Raw genomic sequence first — 17,466 nt, forward strand, 5'->3', positions numbered from 1 at the left:
AGCCACATTTTCCTATCTCCACACCTTTCCACCTTCCGCAGAGACCGTTCCCTCCACAACTCCCTGGTTAACTCATCCATTCCCACCCAAATCATCCCCTCCCCAGGTACCTTCACATGCAACCGCAGACGATGGATGCAACATCTGTCGCTATACCTCCTCCCTCGACTCTGTCCAGGGACCCCAACAGAACTTTCAGGTTAGGCAGAGATTCACTTGCACCTCCTCCAACCTCATCTAATGTATCCGTTGTTCAAGCTGTGGAATCTTATACATCAGCAAGTCCAAACGCAGACTGGGCGATCATTTCGCGGAACACCTTCACTCAGCCCGTGTGAACCGACGATGTTCCTGTTACTGGACACTTTAATTCTCCTTCCCATTCCTATACAGACCTTTCTGTTCTAGGTCTCCTCCATTGTCAGAGTGAGACTAAACGCAAATTGGAGGAACAGCATCTCATATTTTGCTTGGGCAGCTTACAGCGCAGTGGTATGATTATTGATTTATCTCACTTCAGGTAGCCCTAACATTCCCTCTCTCTCTATCCCTCCCCCACCTAGACCACACTAGCTCTCACTTTCACCCTACAAACAGCTTTAAATGGCCTGTTTCCTTTATCGTTGTTACTTTTTTGCATATCTTTCATTCATTGTTCTTTATCTCTCCACATCACTGTTTATATCTCGTTTCCCATATCCCTAACCAGTCTGAAGGAGGGTCTCAACCCGAAACGTCACCCATTCCTTCTCTCCAGAGATGCTGCCTGTCCCGCTGAGTTACTCCAGCTTTATGTGTCTAACTCCAGTTTAAACCAGCATCTGCTGTTCCTTCTTACAGATTAAAATGAATGACTTTTCATCCTCTCCGACGTATTCATCATAAATAAACATTTTAAGGTTGCTTTTCTGAAAAATGTCCTTGTGGTGAATGGAATTTTGTGGTAAGCACCATGAAGTGTATTACTATTGAAGCATGGATCAAAAACATAAGGTCAATCTATCCAAATACTTCTCAATTTGGATCCTTTGTAATAGTGATTACAATTCAATCAATGGTTGTGGTTGGCAGATGGGGCCACTAGAAGCCTGCAGTAAAAACATAGAAAATAGGTGCAGGACTAGGCCATTCAGCCCTTCGAACCAGCACCGCCATTCAATATGATCATGGTTGATCATCCAGAATCAGTACCATTCCTGCTTTTTCCCCCAATATCCCTTGATTCTATTAGCCCTAAGAGCTAAATCTAACTCTCTCTTGAAAACCTCTAGTGAATTGGCCTCCACTGCCTTCTGTGGCAGAGAATTCCACGGCATGGGTGCCACGGAGGAGCAACGGTAGAGTTGCTGCCTTACAGCACCGGAGACCCGGGTTCAATCCTGACTACGGGTGCTGTCTGTGCTGAGTTTGTACGTTCTCCCCGTGACCGCGTGGGTTTTCTCCAAGATCTTGGGTTTCTTCCCACACTCCAAAGACGTACAGGTATGTAGGTTAATTGGCTTGGTGTAAATGTAAATGTCTCTAGTAGGAGGATAGCGTTACTGTGCGGGGATCGCTAGTCGGTGCAAACTCGGTGGGCTGAAGGGCCTGTTCCCGCGCTGTATCTTTAAACTAAACTAAGATTCATAACTCTCAGGGTGAAAAAGTTTTTCCTCATCTCAATCCGAAATGGCCTACCCCTTATTCTTAGACTGTGACCCTTGGTTTTGGACTCCCTCAAAATGGGGAAGATTTTTCCTGAATCCAGCCTGTCTCCTTCAGAAATTAATATATTTCTAAGATACCCTCTCATTCTTCTAAATTCCAGTGAGTACAAGACCAGTCGATCCTTTATTTCATCATATGTCAGTAGCCTGGGACTCGAATGGATCAGACGCTGAGTGGTCGGATCTGACGTGGCCTTCATCAGCACGGACATCATCTGGCCTGGCCGACCCTACAACTCACACCCAGTGCCGCTGCTGGGACAACAGGCCTCTGTTAAGACTCTACCTTTTTAGCAACTTTGGACCTGAAGGATACAAGATGGCACCAGAAACATGGTGACTCTTGTGTACTGTGTCAGTGTGATCTACTATTCCTACACTCTTATACACAAGTATGATTGTGCCTATGTGGAAGATTTTTACTGAACAGTATGCAAAAAAGAAATTCCTCTGTCCCTAGGTACATGTGACAATAAACCATTCAATTGTGTCACACCAAATAGAATGAAATAAAATCATCTCCATTTGTGCATTCAGGAACTGGAGAACCCACTGAATGTCGTTTTTGGGATTGTAGGACTAATAGACTCAGAAATAGTTGCTTTCCGAAAATTATAACTACTCTTAATTCAAATTCACACATGCACTGACTTCACAGCCCAACACCCGGACTTCCATCTGTATATATGTATATATGTATATAGCGCCGCAGAACTGTGCACCTATCCCCCCCCCCCTTCTCCCTTCTGTTTTTGTTTTTCTGTTTCTTGTACTAAATTATATGTATGCACTGAGTACGAGCAGCTTTCAATTTCACTGTACATGTATAGTGACAATAAATGGCATATCAGCATATCAGTAATCAAAGCTACCCAAAAGAGTAAAATCAGAACCTCCCAATACATCTCAGTCAAAAAGTGTTATTACCTGCAAAGAGAGAAAAAAATGTTGGCATATTTAAATATATTTAAAAGTTGAGACATGTGGAAGCATGCGACTCACTTACTGTATATACTTTCCCATTCAAGTAAAGCCAAAGGAAAGAAATAGTTATTTACTCCATCATAATCTGCCTGCACCAAAATACAACCCAACCCCATCTCAAACTTCCCATCAGCTGCAATTTGATTGAATCCGTCTTTTCTTTCTGCCAGATTATTGTAAACATCCATGCTTCCTTATATTTTGAAACCAATGTGTACAACATCTGTACTGACAAATCTGTAGAAAATCTTCTTTAAATAAATGCATTCTCCCCCTTGTTAAAAATGTGAACTAAATAATGTCTTACAAACAATCAGTGTATTGTTAGTTTCAAATGTCCTTTTCGCCAAACTAAAATTTTCTTTGGTCATGACACAAAATGCTGGAGTAACTAAGTGGGACAGGCCGCATCTCTGGAGAGAAGGAATGGGTGACGTTTCGGGTCTAGACCCTTTCTTACACTTTTTCTTTGGTCATAGTCTCTTAGTTCATTTGGAAGTAATGTGGACTAAATTTACCCAAAGCACAGCGTTCTCCAATATTAAATTGTATCTAATCCACTATCATGGCTGTCATAATATGGCTTGGCTAAATATAATTTAACCTGAACTTTGCAAAACAGACCTCAGTACGTTAGAGACTGCAAGTTAAAGAGGTAGAAGTTAAAGACTGCAGATGCTAAAAAACAAACTGCTGGAGGAACTCAGCAGGTCAGGCGACATCTATGGAGGAAAAAAGAGGAACCAGACCTATCCATTTAATTCCACAGATACAGCCTGACCAGTTAAATTCCTCCCAGTGATTTTTGTTTTCACTCTGTACAGGTTAGTTGCATCATCCAAATTTCTTTTTTTTTTTTTTAAATTTAGGTTTTGCTAAATTCACTGGATATTGCTCACACAACCCACTGCTCTTCCTGTGCTCCTTTAATCACATACATAGTACTTTAACTTTATCTCAAACTTCCTCTTAACATAACATACCAACATTCATTTTCCTAATGAAACATGGTCAATTATACAGATTAGAAAACATCAGTGTCCATTCGTCACCTCATTCAGTCTCTTGACCAGTTTATTTTGAATTGAATTGAATTGAATTTTATTTTTGTCATTCAGACCTTTCGGTCTGAACGAAATTTCGTTGCCTTGCAGTCATACATATAATAAAAATGACAAAAACACACAATAAACACAAATTTAACATCCACCACAGTGAGTTCACCAGGCACCTCCTCACTGTGATGGAAGGTAAAAATCTTAAAGTCTTTGTCTCTTCTCTCCTTGTTCTCCCTCTGCGCCGAGGCGATCCAGGCTTCGGATGTTGTGACCCCGCCGGGTGATGCAAGTAATGTCAGTCCCGCGGCTGAAACCAAGCGCCGTGAACGGGCCTGGGGTGGTCGAAGCTGCCGAAGCTGCGGCCCTCCAGTCCAGCAATCCAAAATGTCTCCTTATTTTATAAGTTTATGCTACAGAATTATATCCTGATTTGATGTGGTTTCATCTTTGTTTTATGTGGTTGTTTTACAAAAAGGTTTCCAATATTGCCACCTCCTTTGCTCCTGTGCAATTAATTCAGTGTCAGCTTCTTAAAAAGCCTGAGGACATTGGATGTTTTCAGAAGTTTTTGCTAATTTTCCCTTCACTAACAAAATAGAACCAAGATCAATTGTCCCAGTTGCGAGCAAGAAAACTCCTTCAGCTAAAGACGGAATATGAGATATTCTTGTTTCGGTTTGACATTGGTTGGGTCAGGAGGTTATAGATTTCAACCCCTCGCAAAATTTGGCATCGTTAATTACACTGACAGACCAATGCAGAATTAGGACAATGTTGCAATGCCAAAAGGGTTCATTCTTCAGCTACGACAATTAGCCTACTTGTCGCGTCTTTTGGTTCAGATGGAATTCAAATTTTGTATTGTGTCATTCAGAGAAAAACATGTAATTCAGCTGGGACGTTTCCCAAAATCCTGCCAAGATTTAACCCTTAAATAATCTGAAAACAAGTTGACTGGTTGTTTGTCCAACTGCTGTTTTTAAAACATTCCTGGCACAAAATATCTACTACATTTCGCCGTCCCAGGCTTTAAAAAGTAAGTTGTCCTTTCAAGTATTTTCAGTGAAAGTAAAGTGCCTTGAGATGATGCTACTTTATGAGAAATTACATATAAATCCAAATTGTTGCTGCTATTTCATTGCAGTGAGATGAAATGTAAATTCAATCAAATAGAAACAGGGAACTGCAGACGCTGGTTTACCAAGGAAGGACGTAAAATGCAGAGGTAAGTTGATGGGTCAGGCTGCATCCATCCCTGGCAAAAATGAACGGATAACATTTTGGGTCAGGACTCAAAATGAAACATCACCTATCCATGTTCTGCAAGTATTCTGCCTGACCTGCCAAGTAACTCCAGCATTTTGTATCTTTCCTACATTCAATGGTTGTGTTCCATATTTAAATGTTTGGTCCCTATATGTCAACTGCTCACTGGATAAACCAGTCACTATGTTTCAATCTAATACAGTATAAGAAAGAACATTCCGTGATTTGGTGTCGCAATGATAGAAACCTCTAATGCAAACTCTTTGCTTTCCCATCACCTCCATTCCTATATTTTCTTCACATTGAAAGCTGCTTATCCATTGCACAGCTGAATGACTAACTTGCAGTACATCTCTATACCTATAAAAGTGTGTGTGTGTCTCTAAACTGGTCCTGGCTTATAACACCACAATAGGTCTTAAAACAGCAAACTAAATTGCAGATGCAAGATATCTGAAATCAAAACAGAAAAGGTTGGAAATATTCAACTGGTCAGGCATCATCTGTAGATAAAGAAACAAGTTATCATTTCATATTGAAAAGAACAACCTTCGATTCAAAATGTTAACAGTTTTTATTTCCACAAATGCTGCCTGATCTTTGAAATATTTCCACCTATTTTGTTTTATATTCCACCAGTACTCATTTATTTCAATGTAGATATGCCTTTTTGTGTATCGCCTTTCTTCTCTCCCTACAGCAACCTGGACCTAATCGTCCAGTTTCCTTTCTTTAAAACACATCCCTTTTTGACCAAGCTTCTGGTCACTCCTCCTCAAATCTCTCGTCATTGGCTTCCTTCTGGTTGTCCCTCTTTCCAGTTAAAGACGTCACGCGATAGTTGTGCTTTCCGCGGGGATATCGAATGCCAATTTGTTATCCAATAAAAATACAACAATTACATTTCCTTACATAAATCTTCACTTTTTACAACCCATTCCAGGAAGCGAAATGCTATTCTCAACAACAGAAAACATATCTCCTAAGCTTGATACAATATCCTCCAGAGTATCTTTTAAACTCTACCATGCAAAATCGATAATTATGTGAAGTAGACTACCATTTATCATCGCCATTTCGACTATAATAATAGAAGCAATATATTGAGCATTCTGATCACTGTGATAGTAACTTTAATTAAATGAAGATAAGCATCACCCATAATAGCAGAAATAATGGAAATCATAATATTCTGATACCAAGTTATCATGACACCTATTAAATGACCTCACACTTAAAATTAAATGTAATAATCATCCATCAGTGTGACATCGCTTAGTATTTATTTCAGGATCCCCATTGGATTCAAGTGCCTCGTTCATTTATAGCCGTGGGAAGCACAATAGACGCGTGCAACCTCTGAAGGGGAAAAATACACCAAGTGACTCTTGATGGACAGCACACAATCCTGCAATACCACAAAAAACAATTTAAAATTGTCTCGAAAATCTCTGCTGAGATGCACGCCACTGCTGCAAGTGACCTTGGATAGATCGGGGTAGTGCCACCACAGGGCTTGCTTTTTAATGAAAGAGAACATCCCGTGCATTGTTTCCCCATTGCTCGGCAAAGGCAAAGGCGTGCCGAGCAGTTATCAACAACATATAAAGGACAGTAGATGGCTGACTTGAACTGCACATTGAATGAGAGGCCAGGTTGCATTGCAATTAAAATTAATCTCTTTGCCCTCTTCTAAGTTCTCAAAATGTTGCTGCAATTTAAACGGCGGGTTTCCTCGGTGCAACGACAAACAGGAGATCTCACCAATCAATAGCAAGGGGAGAGAGAGCAGCGTTTGTAACTTCACCAGGAGAAACCTCTCCCTCTCCTCCTAACTTTCACAACAAAGGTGGAACGATTTGTCCCCATTGGGTGCAGGACATTAGGATGCAGATCACATCCCCGGAGCCATTGTTCAGGGAGTGGGGGCCCATTCATTAAAACTGCAGCAGATGGCTCTGCAACGGACAGAAAGCAGCATGAAACGGGGCCGCCAGCTGGCAATCGCTGCACCAGTAACATCCAACCGCAGCTGCACGGTCACTGCTCCTTTCACCCGCCCGCATTCCTCGCCGTCACATTACAGGGATCCCCGAATACATTTAAAACGTAGAGGAGGGGGGTGTTAACCCTCCCGTTCCTCAGGATGCTTTGCTAACTAGGAGCTGGCTCATTCCCAGCCATTGTCTGTCCTCTGCTCTCTGCTCAAATAACAACATAAAAGGACAAACTAAACGGCACTCCCATCACCTCAAAGAATTGAAGCCAGGCATTAATTTCACTGCAGTAAATTTGACAGATAATTTATTCCCGTCACCGAACCATTGCTTGGTATTTCGCCGGCATTACAACGTTGTTATATATGAAAAGGCATGATCATTGATCTTATCGATGGAATGATACTATCCCTTGTCAGAAAGTCCTTTGTATGCTGACCCTCCAATGAATTTATAATCTTTTTGTCATTAGCGTTTACAAAAATAATGAAGCACCCATATGAAGCTGCTTCACTATGGAAATCATGTGTAGTATAACAGTATGATGCAAGTTTTAACACTGAAAGGACATTTACTGTGGAATCAGAATTTAATAGGAACGAGCCGGCCTTTGATATGATTGTGTTCTTTGCTTCTGGCTGTGTTGATTTTGCACTGGTGTGAAGCTGGATATTAGTAACCTTATACTTTTATACTGAGCTAGCCTCCGCCCTTTACGTCCTAGCTACAAAGCCAGGAGCAAAAAATAAAAAAGCAGCAGTCACCACCAAAAGCAGGAAAACCACTCATTACCGATACAGATTCCCAGTGCGAGCAATCATATATCATAAAACGAGCTGCCCCGTGGCTGGGCACAAGCAAGCAACATTTTTCACAGATTTCATTCCTTATCTTCACCCTCATTCAAAAAAAGAGTAAGGATTTGATAGATTTTAATTTACTAAAAAGTAAATTACAGTAATGTTCTTTCCAAACACAATGTAAATCAGGTTCTGCATTTTTCCATTCTACCACTTGTAAAATTCTACCACTTATTTCATGCTCCGTTAATATTTCTACTAAACATAATTAACAGCAATTTTAATTCAATGTATCATCATTTAATAATTCCACTTTAATTCCATTGGAAACCTCATTGCTATTAGTTACAGAGTAACGTGACATCAAAACTTAACCAGACTTTTCAATATTGTACTCAGATTCCACCAGAAATATGCATACAACCTCCAATGTGCTATTGCTTGTGGTAGGAGAAAGAGACAAGATCATTAGGGGATAGACATGGTGTAATGAAATATTGAGAAAACTATTGAGAGATCGTTATGAAATGTTAATGATTGCACAACAAAAACTGGTCACCTTACAATCTCAACAAACACTCACTGCCATACATATTACAAGTTTTGATCAAGATGTCTAACTTCATTTAAATTTGACAATAATAAATGGAAGGACACCAAAAATTGGATTTTATATCATACAAAAATGGTGGCAAAACTTAATGTTACAGGAATCTCCAGGCACCTCAAACCCCAATGTGCACATTAAACAAAACAATACTGTACTCCATTCTAACTGGAACTAGAAATACATATTTTTTTTAACTGCCTAAAAACACTACTTCAAATCCTTTCAAATGAACTTGAAATTTGAATGGTTAGTCATTTAGTCATATCAACACTGACAGGATTGCCATCATAACTAGCCCAGAGTAAGTAATTAATGTATATAAAGTTGTTCTGTTAAGGGTTCTAAGAATAAACCTAGCAATTATGGACCTGTTAGTTTGACTTCAGTGGTGGGCAAATTAATGAAAAAAATACTTAGAGATAATATATATAAGCATCTGGCTAAACAGGGTCTGATTAGGAACAGTCAACATGGATTTGGGCCTGGAAGGTCATGTTTGACTAATCTTCTTGAATTTTTTGAAGAGGTTACTAGGGAAATTGACGAGGGTAAAGCAGTGGATGTTGTCTATATGGGCTTTAGTAAGGCCTTTGACAAGGTTCCTTATAGAAGGTTGGTTAAGACGGTTCAACTGTTGGGTATAAATGCAGGAATAGCAAGATGGATTCATCAGTGGCTGAATGGGAGAAGCCAGAGGGTAATGGTGGATGGCTGTTTATCGGGTTGGAGGCAGGTGACTAGTGGGGTGCCTCAGGGATCTGTGTTGGGTCCTTTGTTGTTTGTCATGTACATCAATGATCTGGATGAAGGTGTGGTAAATTGGATTAGTAAGTATGCAGATGATACCAAGATAGGGGGTGTTGTGGATAATGAAGAGGATTTCCAAAGTCTACAGAGTGATTTAGGCCATTTGGAAAAATGGGCTGAAAAATGGCAGATAGAGTTTAATGCTGATAAATGTGAGGTACTACACCCTGGCAGGACAAATCAAAATAGGACGTACATGGTAAATGGTAGGGAATTGAAGAATACAGTTGAACAGAGGGATCTGGGAATAACCGTGCATAGTTCCTTGAAGGTGGAATCTCATATAGATAGGGTGGTAAAGAAAGCTTTTGGTATGCTAGCCTTTATAAATCAGAGCATTGAGTATAGAAGCTCGGATGTAATGTTAAAATTGTACAAGGCATTGGTGAGACCAAATCTGGAGTATGGTGTTCAATTTTGGTCGCCCAATTATAGGAATGATGTCAACAAAATAGAGAGAGTACAGAGGAGATTTACTAGAATGTTGCCTGGGTTTCAACAACTAAGTTACAGAGATAGGTTGAATAAGTTAGGTCTTTATTCTCTGGAGCGCAGAAGGTTAAGGGGGGACTTGATAGAGGTCTTTAAAATGATGAGAGGGATAGACAGAGTTGATGTGGACAAGCTTTTCCCTTTGAGAATAGGGAAGATTCAAACAAGAGGACATGACTTCAGAATTAAGGGACAGAAGTTTAGGGGTAACATGAGGGGGAACTTCTTTACTCAGAGTGGTGGCGGTGTGGAATGAGCTTCCAGTGGAGGTGGTGGAGGCAGGTTCGTTGGTATCATTTAAAAATAAATTGGATAGGCATATGGATGAGAAGGGAATAGAGGGTTATGGTATGAGTGCAGGCAGGTGGGACTAAGGGAAAAAAAAGTTGTTCGGCACGGACTTGTAGGGCCTGTTTCCATGCTGTAATTGTTATATGGTTATATGGTAATCTAGGGTGTCTACGGTGGCTTTAAAAATGGCCAATCGTGGCATTTTTAATCAAATGCACGGTAATCGAATAGAAGGTGGTTTACCCAAACATATATTAAGAATATGGGGGAAGGTACATCATCCAGAGACAAGATGCAGATAACTTAGTAATGGGAGTCATTCTCTGTAATATGCTTCTTTACTCTTTACAAAGGCATTGCATTGACATTTAAAAAAAATGCAGTCACTGATCAGTGATATTTTCAGAGAAAATAGTTAATATTTATCAAAAAAATAGATTTACTTAGGAACTCAAAGTGATAACTGGTCTCAGAAAGATGAAAAGAAAGAAATGCAATTTTATATAACTTTCCAATTAAGACATTTGAAATAATAGCAGTAAAGATTTTTTTTAAAGCCTCCTCTTAGATGAGCAATCAAGCTAGAGAAGGCTACAGATCAACTAATTGGTACACAGTTGAAACAAGGATCTGCAGAGATGCTTGTTTATATCAAAGACAGACACAAAGTGCGGAGTAACTCAGTGGGTCCGACAGCATCTCCGGAGATAAAGGATGGGTGATATTTCAGGTCGGAATCCTTCATCAGACTGAAGGATCCCGACCTGAAACGTCACCCATCCTTTTTCTTCAGCGATGCTGGCTGACCTGCTGTGCACTATGTGTCCATAAATGGTACACAAGATTGGCACAGATGGTTAGCATGGACATGGTGGGCTAAAGGAGTTTCTTCGCTGTATGACGATACAAAAAATACTTGTGCTTCTTAGGATGAATGAACTGTTTTTATATTTGTATCAAGCCTGAATATTTTACATTGAATTTACAAACTAATAAAATTCCAAATTGACATTAGCTACTGCAGGAAAACACAGTGAACCACAATATTTAAGTTTCTTTTTTTTTTTTTTTAATTCCCAATCACATATCTGGGATGACAGAATAAAGAATACTCACTTTAAAAATTTATTTTCCCTATTAAAGAACCACAAGCTTCAAGGCAAGGCAAAATTCATGCAGTTTACTTCTGCATTACCAAATTACCTCAGTTTTCACACACTCTGCCTCAATGACCTAATGCTAAAAAACTAGACTTTATTTAGTAACTTAATAAACACATTTATGCAGTTGCCCTTTTCACATACGTCAGTGATTCTACAAATGTGACTGTTCTCAGCTTTTTAAAGAATCATACACGATTTGTCTGATAGATGCAAAATGCTGGTGTAACTCTACAGGTTAGGCCACATCTCTGGAGAAAAGGAATAGGTTCTCCTTTTCGCCAGAGATGCTGTCTCACCCACTGAGTTACTCATGGATTTTGTGTCTATCTTCGGTGTAAACCAGCATCTGCAGTTCCTTCCTACACATACCATTTGTCTGGTTATACTTGGATTTTTTTCCCCTCCATGAAAACTGTATCAAAACTAGAGATTATCCTAGTATACAAGGATATCAAAAGTGTTTAACAATATTCAATTCCAAAAGAATAAAAAGTTTAATTACATTTCTTGGCCCCCACTGAGAACTAAAACAAATTGCTCCATGCAAGTTGTGGGCCTGTCTATTTATATGTTTCAAAACAACGCCAAGAAACAAAAAAACATCTATTGTTCTGTCTTGCTTCCTTCCGAGTATTAACAACTATCTACGGAAAGTTCATTCAATTAAGAACAATTCTTGACCACAAAGTTTGGTCACACCCATTGCTCCCTTCTCTGATCAAAACCCACAGGTAGCAGTAATAATAATGCTCACAATCTAGTAGTAATAGTAGTAATAGTGCCATGTTTAAGTCCAAGCCATGATGGCTTTATTTTACACCCAATGCTTTCCCAGAGGGTACAGAGATGATAATTGGACAGATCACCTCATGCTACTCAAGACTGCCTCATAGTGGTTGGACTAATTTGCAGCAAAACAGAAGAGCCCATGCACTTGGAGGAAGGAAGAATCTTTCCAGCCACAGAAATGGATGAAAGTAGCAACCACTTTCCAAAACACTAAAACTATTCATTGCAAAATAAATTACAAGTCTGCGCTTTTAAATGGAAAAAGAAATGGTCACTTATTCCCTCATGAAAGCACACAAAGTAATTCTTGCACATCAGATGTCAACTTCAAAGATCACCACATCATTTACTAAACATCTAAGCGAGCACGGGTTGCAAAAATTAACTGAGCTTACTATATGAAAACAATCATGTGATGAACTGGTGCTCAGAAATCTTAAACATCCAGCGAACAACAATTCATTCCAAAGATAACGGTGCTGTCACATTCTTGAAGTGGTCCAACATCATGAAATAAACAATATTTCTGATTTTGAATCGTTTGTCAAGTCAGAGTAAAACTTTATGTCCAAAAATGAAAAATAAACACCCTCTGCCCATTGACTGGACAAGTGTATGCAGGATGGATTCTCAGCTTTTAGAAACTCATTTAACGATGAACTTTAGCTCCTACTAGTTCATTGCCAATTACTCAAATCACTCTTTATTTAGAATAGAAACGTTAAAGAGACACGTGATTTTACCAAGGTGCATGGATACAGATTAGTGTCGACAAATTCTTCACTACCACAGAATCGGTGTATTTCAATTTCTTCCCTCTACTATTTGCAATCGTGTGAAATTACCCATTAAAATAATAGATCAATTCACATACTATTGTAAAAGGATAAATGGAAATGTGGGAAACCGCGGGGAAATAATCAATATGACAGTATCAAGGCTTTAGGAAAGATTATTCAATTCGCAGTTATTAATGTATTGTGGCTGCAATCAATGCATTTACAAAACCTCAATGACTACACCGAACAATGGAGGTCCATCATAGACGACACGTTCCCCACATAGTCTTTTTGTATGACGAAAATGGATCATTTTATATCTGGTTTAGGCAAATGCCTTGAAAACATATGACACAAATACCCATGCAAATGGCAATCCAGCTTTGAGAGTCTCCAAGTCATTGCCCGATATTGGACCAGAATTAAATACTGTTCGAGTGTAATGAAGACATTATTGGGAATTTCGCTTTCTAGCGCTGCGTCTGAGATTCGCCTTTGGGAATAATTTGCCTTTTGTTACAAGAGCGTTGAATTTACAGGGGCGACTGTACGTCCAGATTTACCATGCGGGGGTTTTATTCACCCCAGACAGGGAGTACCTCCACCCTCGCCTCTCTGACGGTACACCCTTCCTCAGCCAGTGATGAAAGGGAAAGACAGCTCACAAAGAACACCAGTGCTTCTCTCGCTCACGCACACTTTTAATGTGGCACATTTGAAAAATAAATATACATCGACAATTCTAACCTCAAATAAAATCCACTGTTCTACAGTTCAACCCAGGACCTACATGCACCTCAAGTGTAATTATTTTTTATTACATGTGGGACTTGCCAATAAACCTCAGATTAATAGAGAGACCGCAAGCAAACGCTAATCACTGGTGCTATTGAAGGGATGCTGAAACACAGTTAACTAGTCCGTGGTCGTCAATTTCAGATTCAGATTCAGATTCAATTTAAACTCCATGCAACAGGATAGTCAATGAATATAACTCCACGGAAAGGCGCCCCGTCACATCACAATTACTCCAAATGTAGCGAAATGCAAAACTAAGAACTGAGGGAGAGACACAATTAGAAGGCGGCGACAACTTTTTTCGCTGTGTGTGTGTGTGTGTGTGTGTGTGGCGAGGGGAGCCCGATACAGCAGCTGTTGATACATGAGCAGTTAGCTACACGATTCACTGCCGTCTCTTTGAGGGGGATTGAGGGGGATTGAGGGGGGAGTGGGGGTCTCCCCCGACTGGACGGGACTCTCTCTGTGTGAGAGGAGCTCTTACCTTGTGAATACTTTTCTTATCCTCTGCAGCAGGGTGGGCGACGCGTTGATGGTTTCAGCCGGGATGTTCTCGATGGTGGCAACATGATTGCGCTGCTCGGGGATCATTGCTGGATTAAAATGCAGGGGACATCCTGCAGCGCTGGGGACCGGTGGTGGGGAGCCGCTTCGCTTGCACTGGGTCCGCCGAGCCGCTTGAAGCCACTCGGAGCAGCGGACTGAGAGGGAGAGAGGGACCCGAGGGTTTGAGAGGCTGCTGGCACGGTGTCTGAGGCGGACGAGCCAACACCTGCTCTGCTCTGCTATGGATGAGCCGATCTTCTCATTCCCTCCGGCAGGGGGAGAACCCTCCTCTCCATCCGCCTCAGACGCGGGCACCTGGGACTTGTAGTCAATTTCTGCTCTGCTCTGCTCTGCTCGGCTGTCAACTTCACCCCCAAACCACCCCCCGCTACAAACAAGGGCAGAAACTTCTTGCTCCCAGCATCTATTTCATTCCTTGCCTCGACAATTTTTGGCAAACGTGCAAAGTCAGATTCCACAACCTAACCATGGGTGTGTGTGTGTGTTTTGTAAACTTACAACTCTGCTTTGTAGAACACAATTGGCAAAGCTTCAGGAATTTCTCAGTTAAAGATTGGTTGGGCTGAAACCTGACTTGAAACTTGAATTCCGTTTCTCAACCCACAGTTGCTGCCCGGCCTGCTGACTACAGGGTATTCTGCTTTTATGGTGTTTCTTCCACATATTCAATTTGTATTCATTCGACACTGGACCTTCTTCTAGCTTTCTTTTTTCCAACCCCTGCAATCAGTCCAAAGGGTCCGAAATGTTAGCTATCCATGTTCTCCGGGGATGCTGCTTTACCGGCTGAGTTACTCCAGCATTTCATATCTTTCCTAAGTAAACCAGCACCTGCAATTACTTGTTTCTACTTTATTCTATTTTTTTAAACACTTGTGTGTATCTATGAATCTGTAATAAAGGCAGAAAATACAAGAGAAAAAAATGTTAGGCAGATTTGTGTAGAGAAAAACATTATTAATATTTAAAACCCTCAGAACAATTTTAAAAAACGTCGCCCATTCCTTCTCTGCCTATCCATGTACCTGTCCAAGTATTTTTTAAATGGTGTTATCGTACCTGCCTCAATTACCTCCTCTCGTATCTCGTTCCATATACCCATCAACTCTGAGTGAAAATGTTGCCTCTCAGGTTCCTATTAAATTTTTCCTCTCTCACCATGAACCTATGTCTTCTGGTTTTGATTCTCCTACTCTGGGTAAAATATTTTGTGTATTTTCCCCATCTCCTCATGATTTTACACAGCTCTACGAAATCACTGCTTGCCTCCTGCACTCCAAGGAATAAAGTCCTAACCTGCCCAATCATTCGCTGTAGCTCAGTCCCACAAATCCTGGCAAAATTCCCGTAAATCTTCTCTGCATTCTTTCCAGTTTGTTGCAGAGAAACGGGGTGGATAAGAAAGATGGTGATCAGGATAATGGGCCGAATGGCCTAATTCTGTTCCTATCAATTATGAACTTATAAAATGGACAGGTAGATTGGTATCAGATGAGAGAGGATGAGGAAAACATGTTAATGGCACTTGTCTGTCACATGTGATGTAAATGGAATGAAATAAAACAAAAATCATGCAGGCTCTGTCAAGCAGAGAATATGGAAGTGTTCTCTATTTCCCTAACATATGTTGCCTGACCTGCTGAGTAAATCCAGCAATTTGTGTTTTGCTCAAGATTCATTGTGTGTCCACTTTTCTAAAATAGAGGTGTATCTATGGCAAAGCTGCAACATAAGGCTACATGAAACTCTGGAGAAAATGGATAGGTGATGTTTTGGGTCAGGACCCTTCTTCAGACTGATTGTAGGTGAGGAGGTGGGGAACAAGAAAACACCAGGATAAATCAGGGCCGGCAACAGATAGGCCAATTCCCAAGAGGGATATACCGTTGTGTATTGTGGAAATGGTTAACTGACATTTAGTGAAGCAAAATACTTTAATGCTGTTTCTCTCTCTCGAAATGCTGATTCCACTGAAACTGTCTGACTATTCCCAGCATTGTCTGTTTTCTATTAGAACATAAACTGTGTTTTCTTGTACGAGTGATTCACCACATTAATACCTATCCACATGGGGAATTATACCATATGGAATGTAATACAATACATTTGACCTGCTTCAAGGGAGCTTTGATAGTACCTCTCAAATCTGTATTTTTTCCATCCAGAAGGACCAAGGCAGCATTGCATTGAAACAATAGGTTCTCAGGTGTTACCTGATCCACGCTTTGAAATTTATCACCAGCCCTTCCTTGCTGTGTTTAAATCTCTGAAGTTTGTACCCAAATGCATTGTGATTGTGTGAGTTAAGTGTGTGCAGAACTACAGATCCTACCACCACTGGGTGGCATGGTGGCACAGCAGTAGAGTTGCTGCCTTATAGGCCAGAGACCTGGGTTTGATCCTGACCACAAGTCAGTCTGTATGAAGTTGGTACGTTCTCTCCCACCACCTGCGTGGGTTTTCTCCAGGATCTCTGGTTTCCTCCCACACTAAAAAGACGTATAGGTTAATTGACTTGGTATAATTGTAAATTGTCCCTAGTGCGTGTAGGATAGTGTGGAGTGTGCGGGTATCGGTGGTCGTGAGGACTCGGTGAGCCGAAGGGCCTGTTTCAATGCTGCATCTCCACACTATACAAAACTAAACACTGCAGGACTGCAGTGACTTAGGAAAGCGCTTCACTACCAACGTCTCTTGAGCAGTTAAGGATGAGAAATAAATGCTGGCTTCAAGCGATAAAAGGTATTTTAAACATACTGATGTAGAATTTATAGTGCCTTCGGCAGCCAGGTTTGGTTCTGATCTCTGTGGGAAATTTGCATTTCTCACATTGGCCAGCTGGGTTTCCCCAGGGTTTTTGTTTCATCCCACATTCAAAAAAACATTTGTTAAATAACCTCCAGTGTAGGTGACTGGTGAGAGAGTTAAGGGGGGCATGTGCGAGAGAATAGGTTCCAGGAAATGCTCTGAGATTCTGCATTGACTCGATGGACCAAATGTCCTCCTTTACACCTTATTCGAATACAATAACATTTAATTTTGATTTCCACTAATCTGATAATTTCACAATGTGAAGAATTAATTATCAGTCACCAAGGTTTTCAATCAGTGTCACTTTTTAAGTCATCATGTGGTAACTGGCCCATCAATCCTAATTACCACCAGTTTACGTAACATAATTTGCCTGCATCTGCCCCATATCTTTCCATACCTTTCCTATATGTAATGTTGTAAATGTACCTTCCTCTAGAACTTCCTCCGGCAACTTGTTCCACACATGCACCACTCTCTGGGTGTGAAAAGGTGTACTTTTCGTTCCCTTTTAAATCAATGAACCTGCTCAATGTACAAAGAACTAC

General features: G+C 40.6%; 1 protein-coding gene across 1 annotated transcript in view; it reads right to left on the bottom strand.

The window, feature by feature from the left end:
* Positions 1-14,349, bottom strand: part of slc35f1 (solute carrier family 35 member F1) — a 248,591-nt gene extending 234,242 nt beyond the window's left edge. Inside the window, exon 1 of the mRNA XM_055635758.1 lies at positions 14,025-14,349. Within this exon, the coding sequence (XP_055491733.1) occupies positions 14,025-14,131 (107 nt within the window). The 5' untranslated portion in view covers positions 14,132-14,349. The remainder of the gene's footprint in view (positions 1-14,024) is intronic.
* Positions 14,350-17,466: the final 3,117 nt, after the last annotated feature.

The sequence above is a fragment of the Leucoraja erinacea genome, chromosome 5 (assembly GCF_028641065.1).
Source record: "Leucoraja erinacea ecotype New England chromosome 5, Leri_hhj_1, whole genome shotgun sequence".
NCBI lineage: Eukaryota > Metazoa > Chordata > Chondrichthyes > Rajiformes > Rajidae > Leucoraja > Leucoraja erinaceus.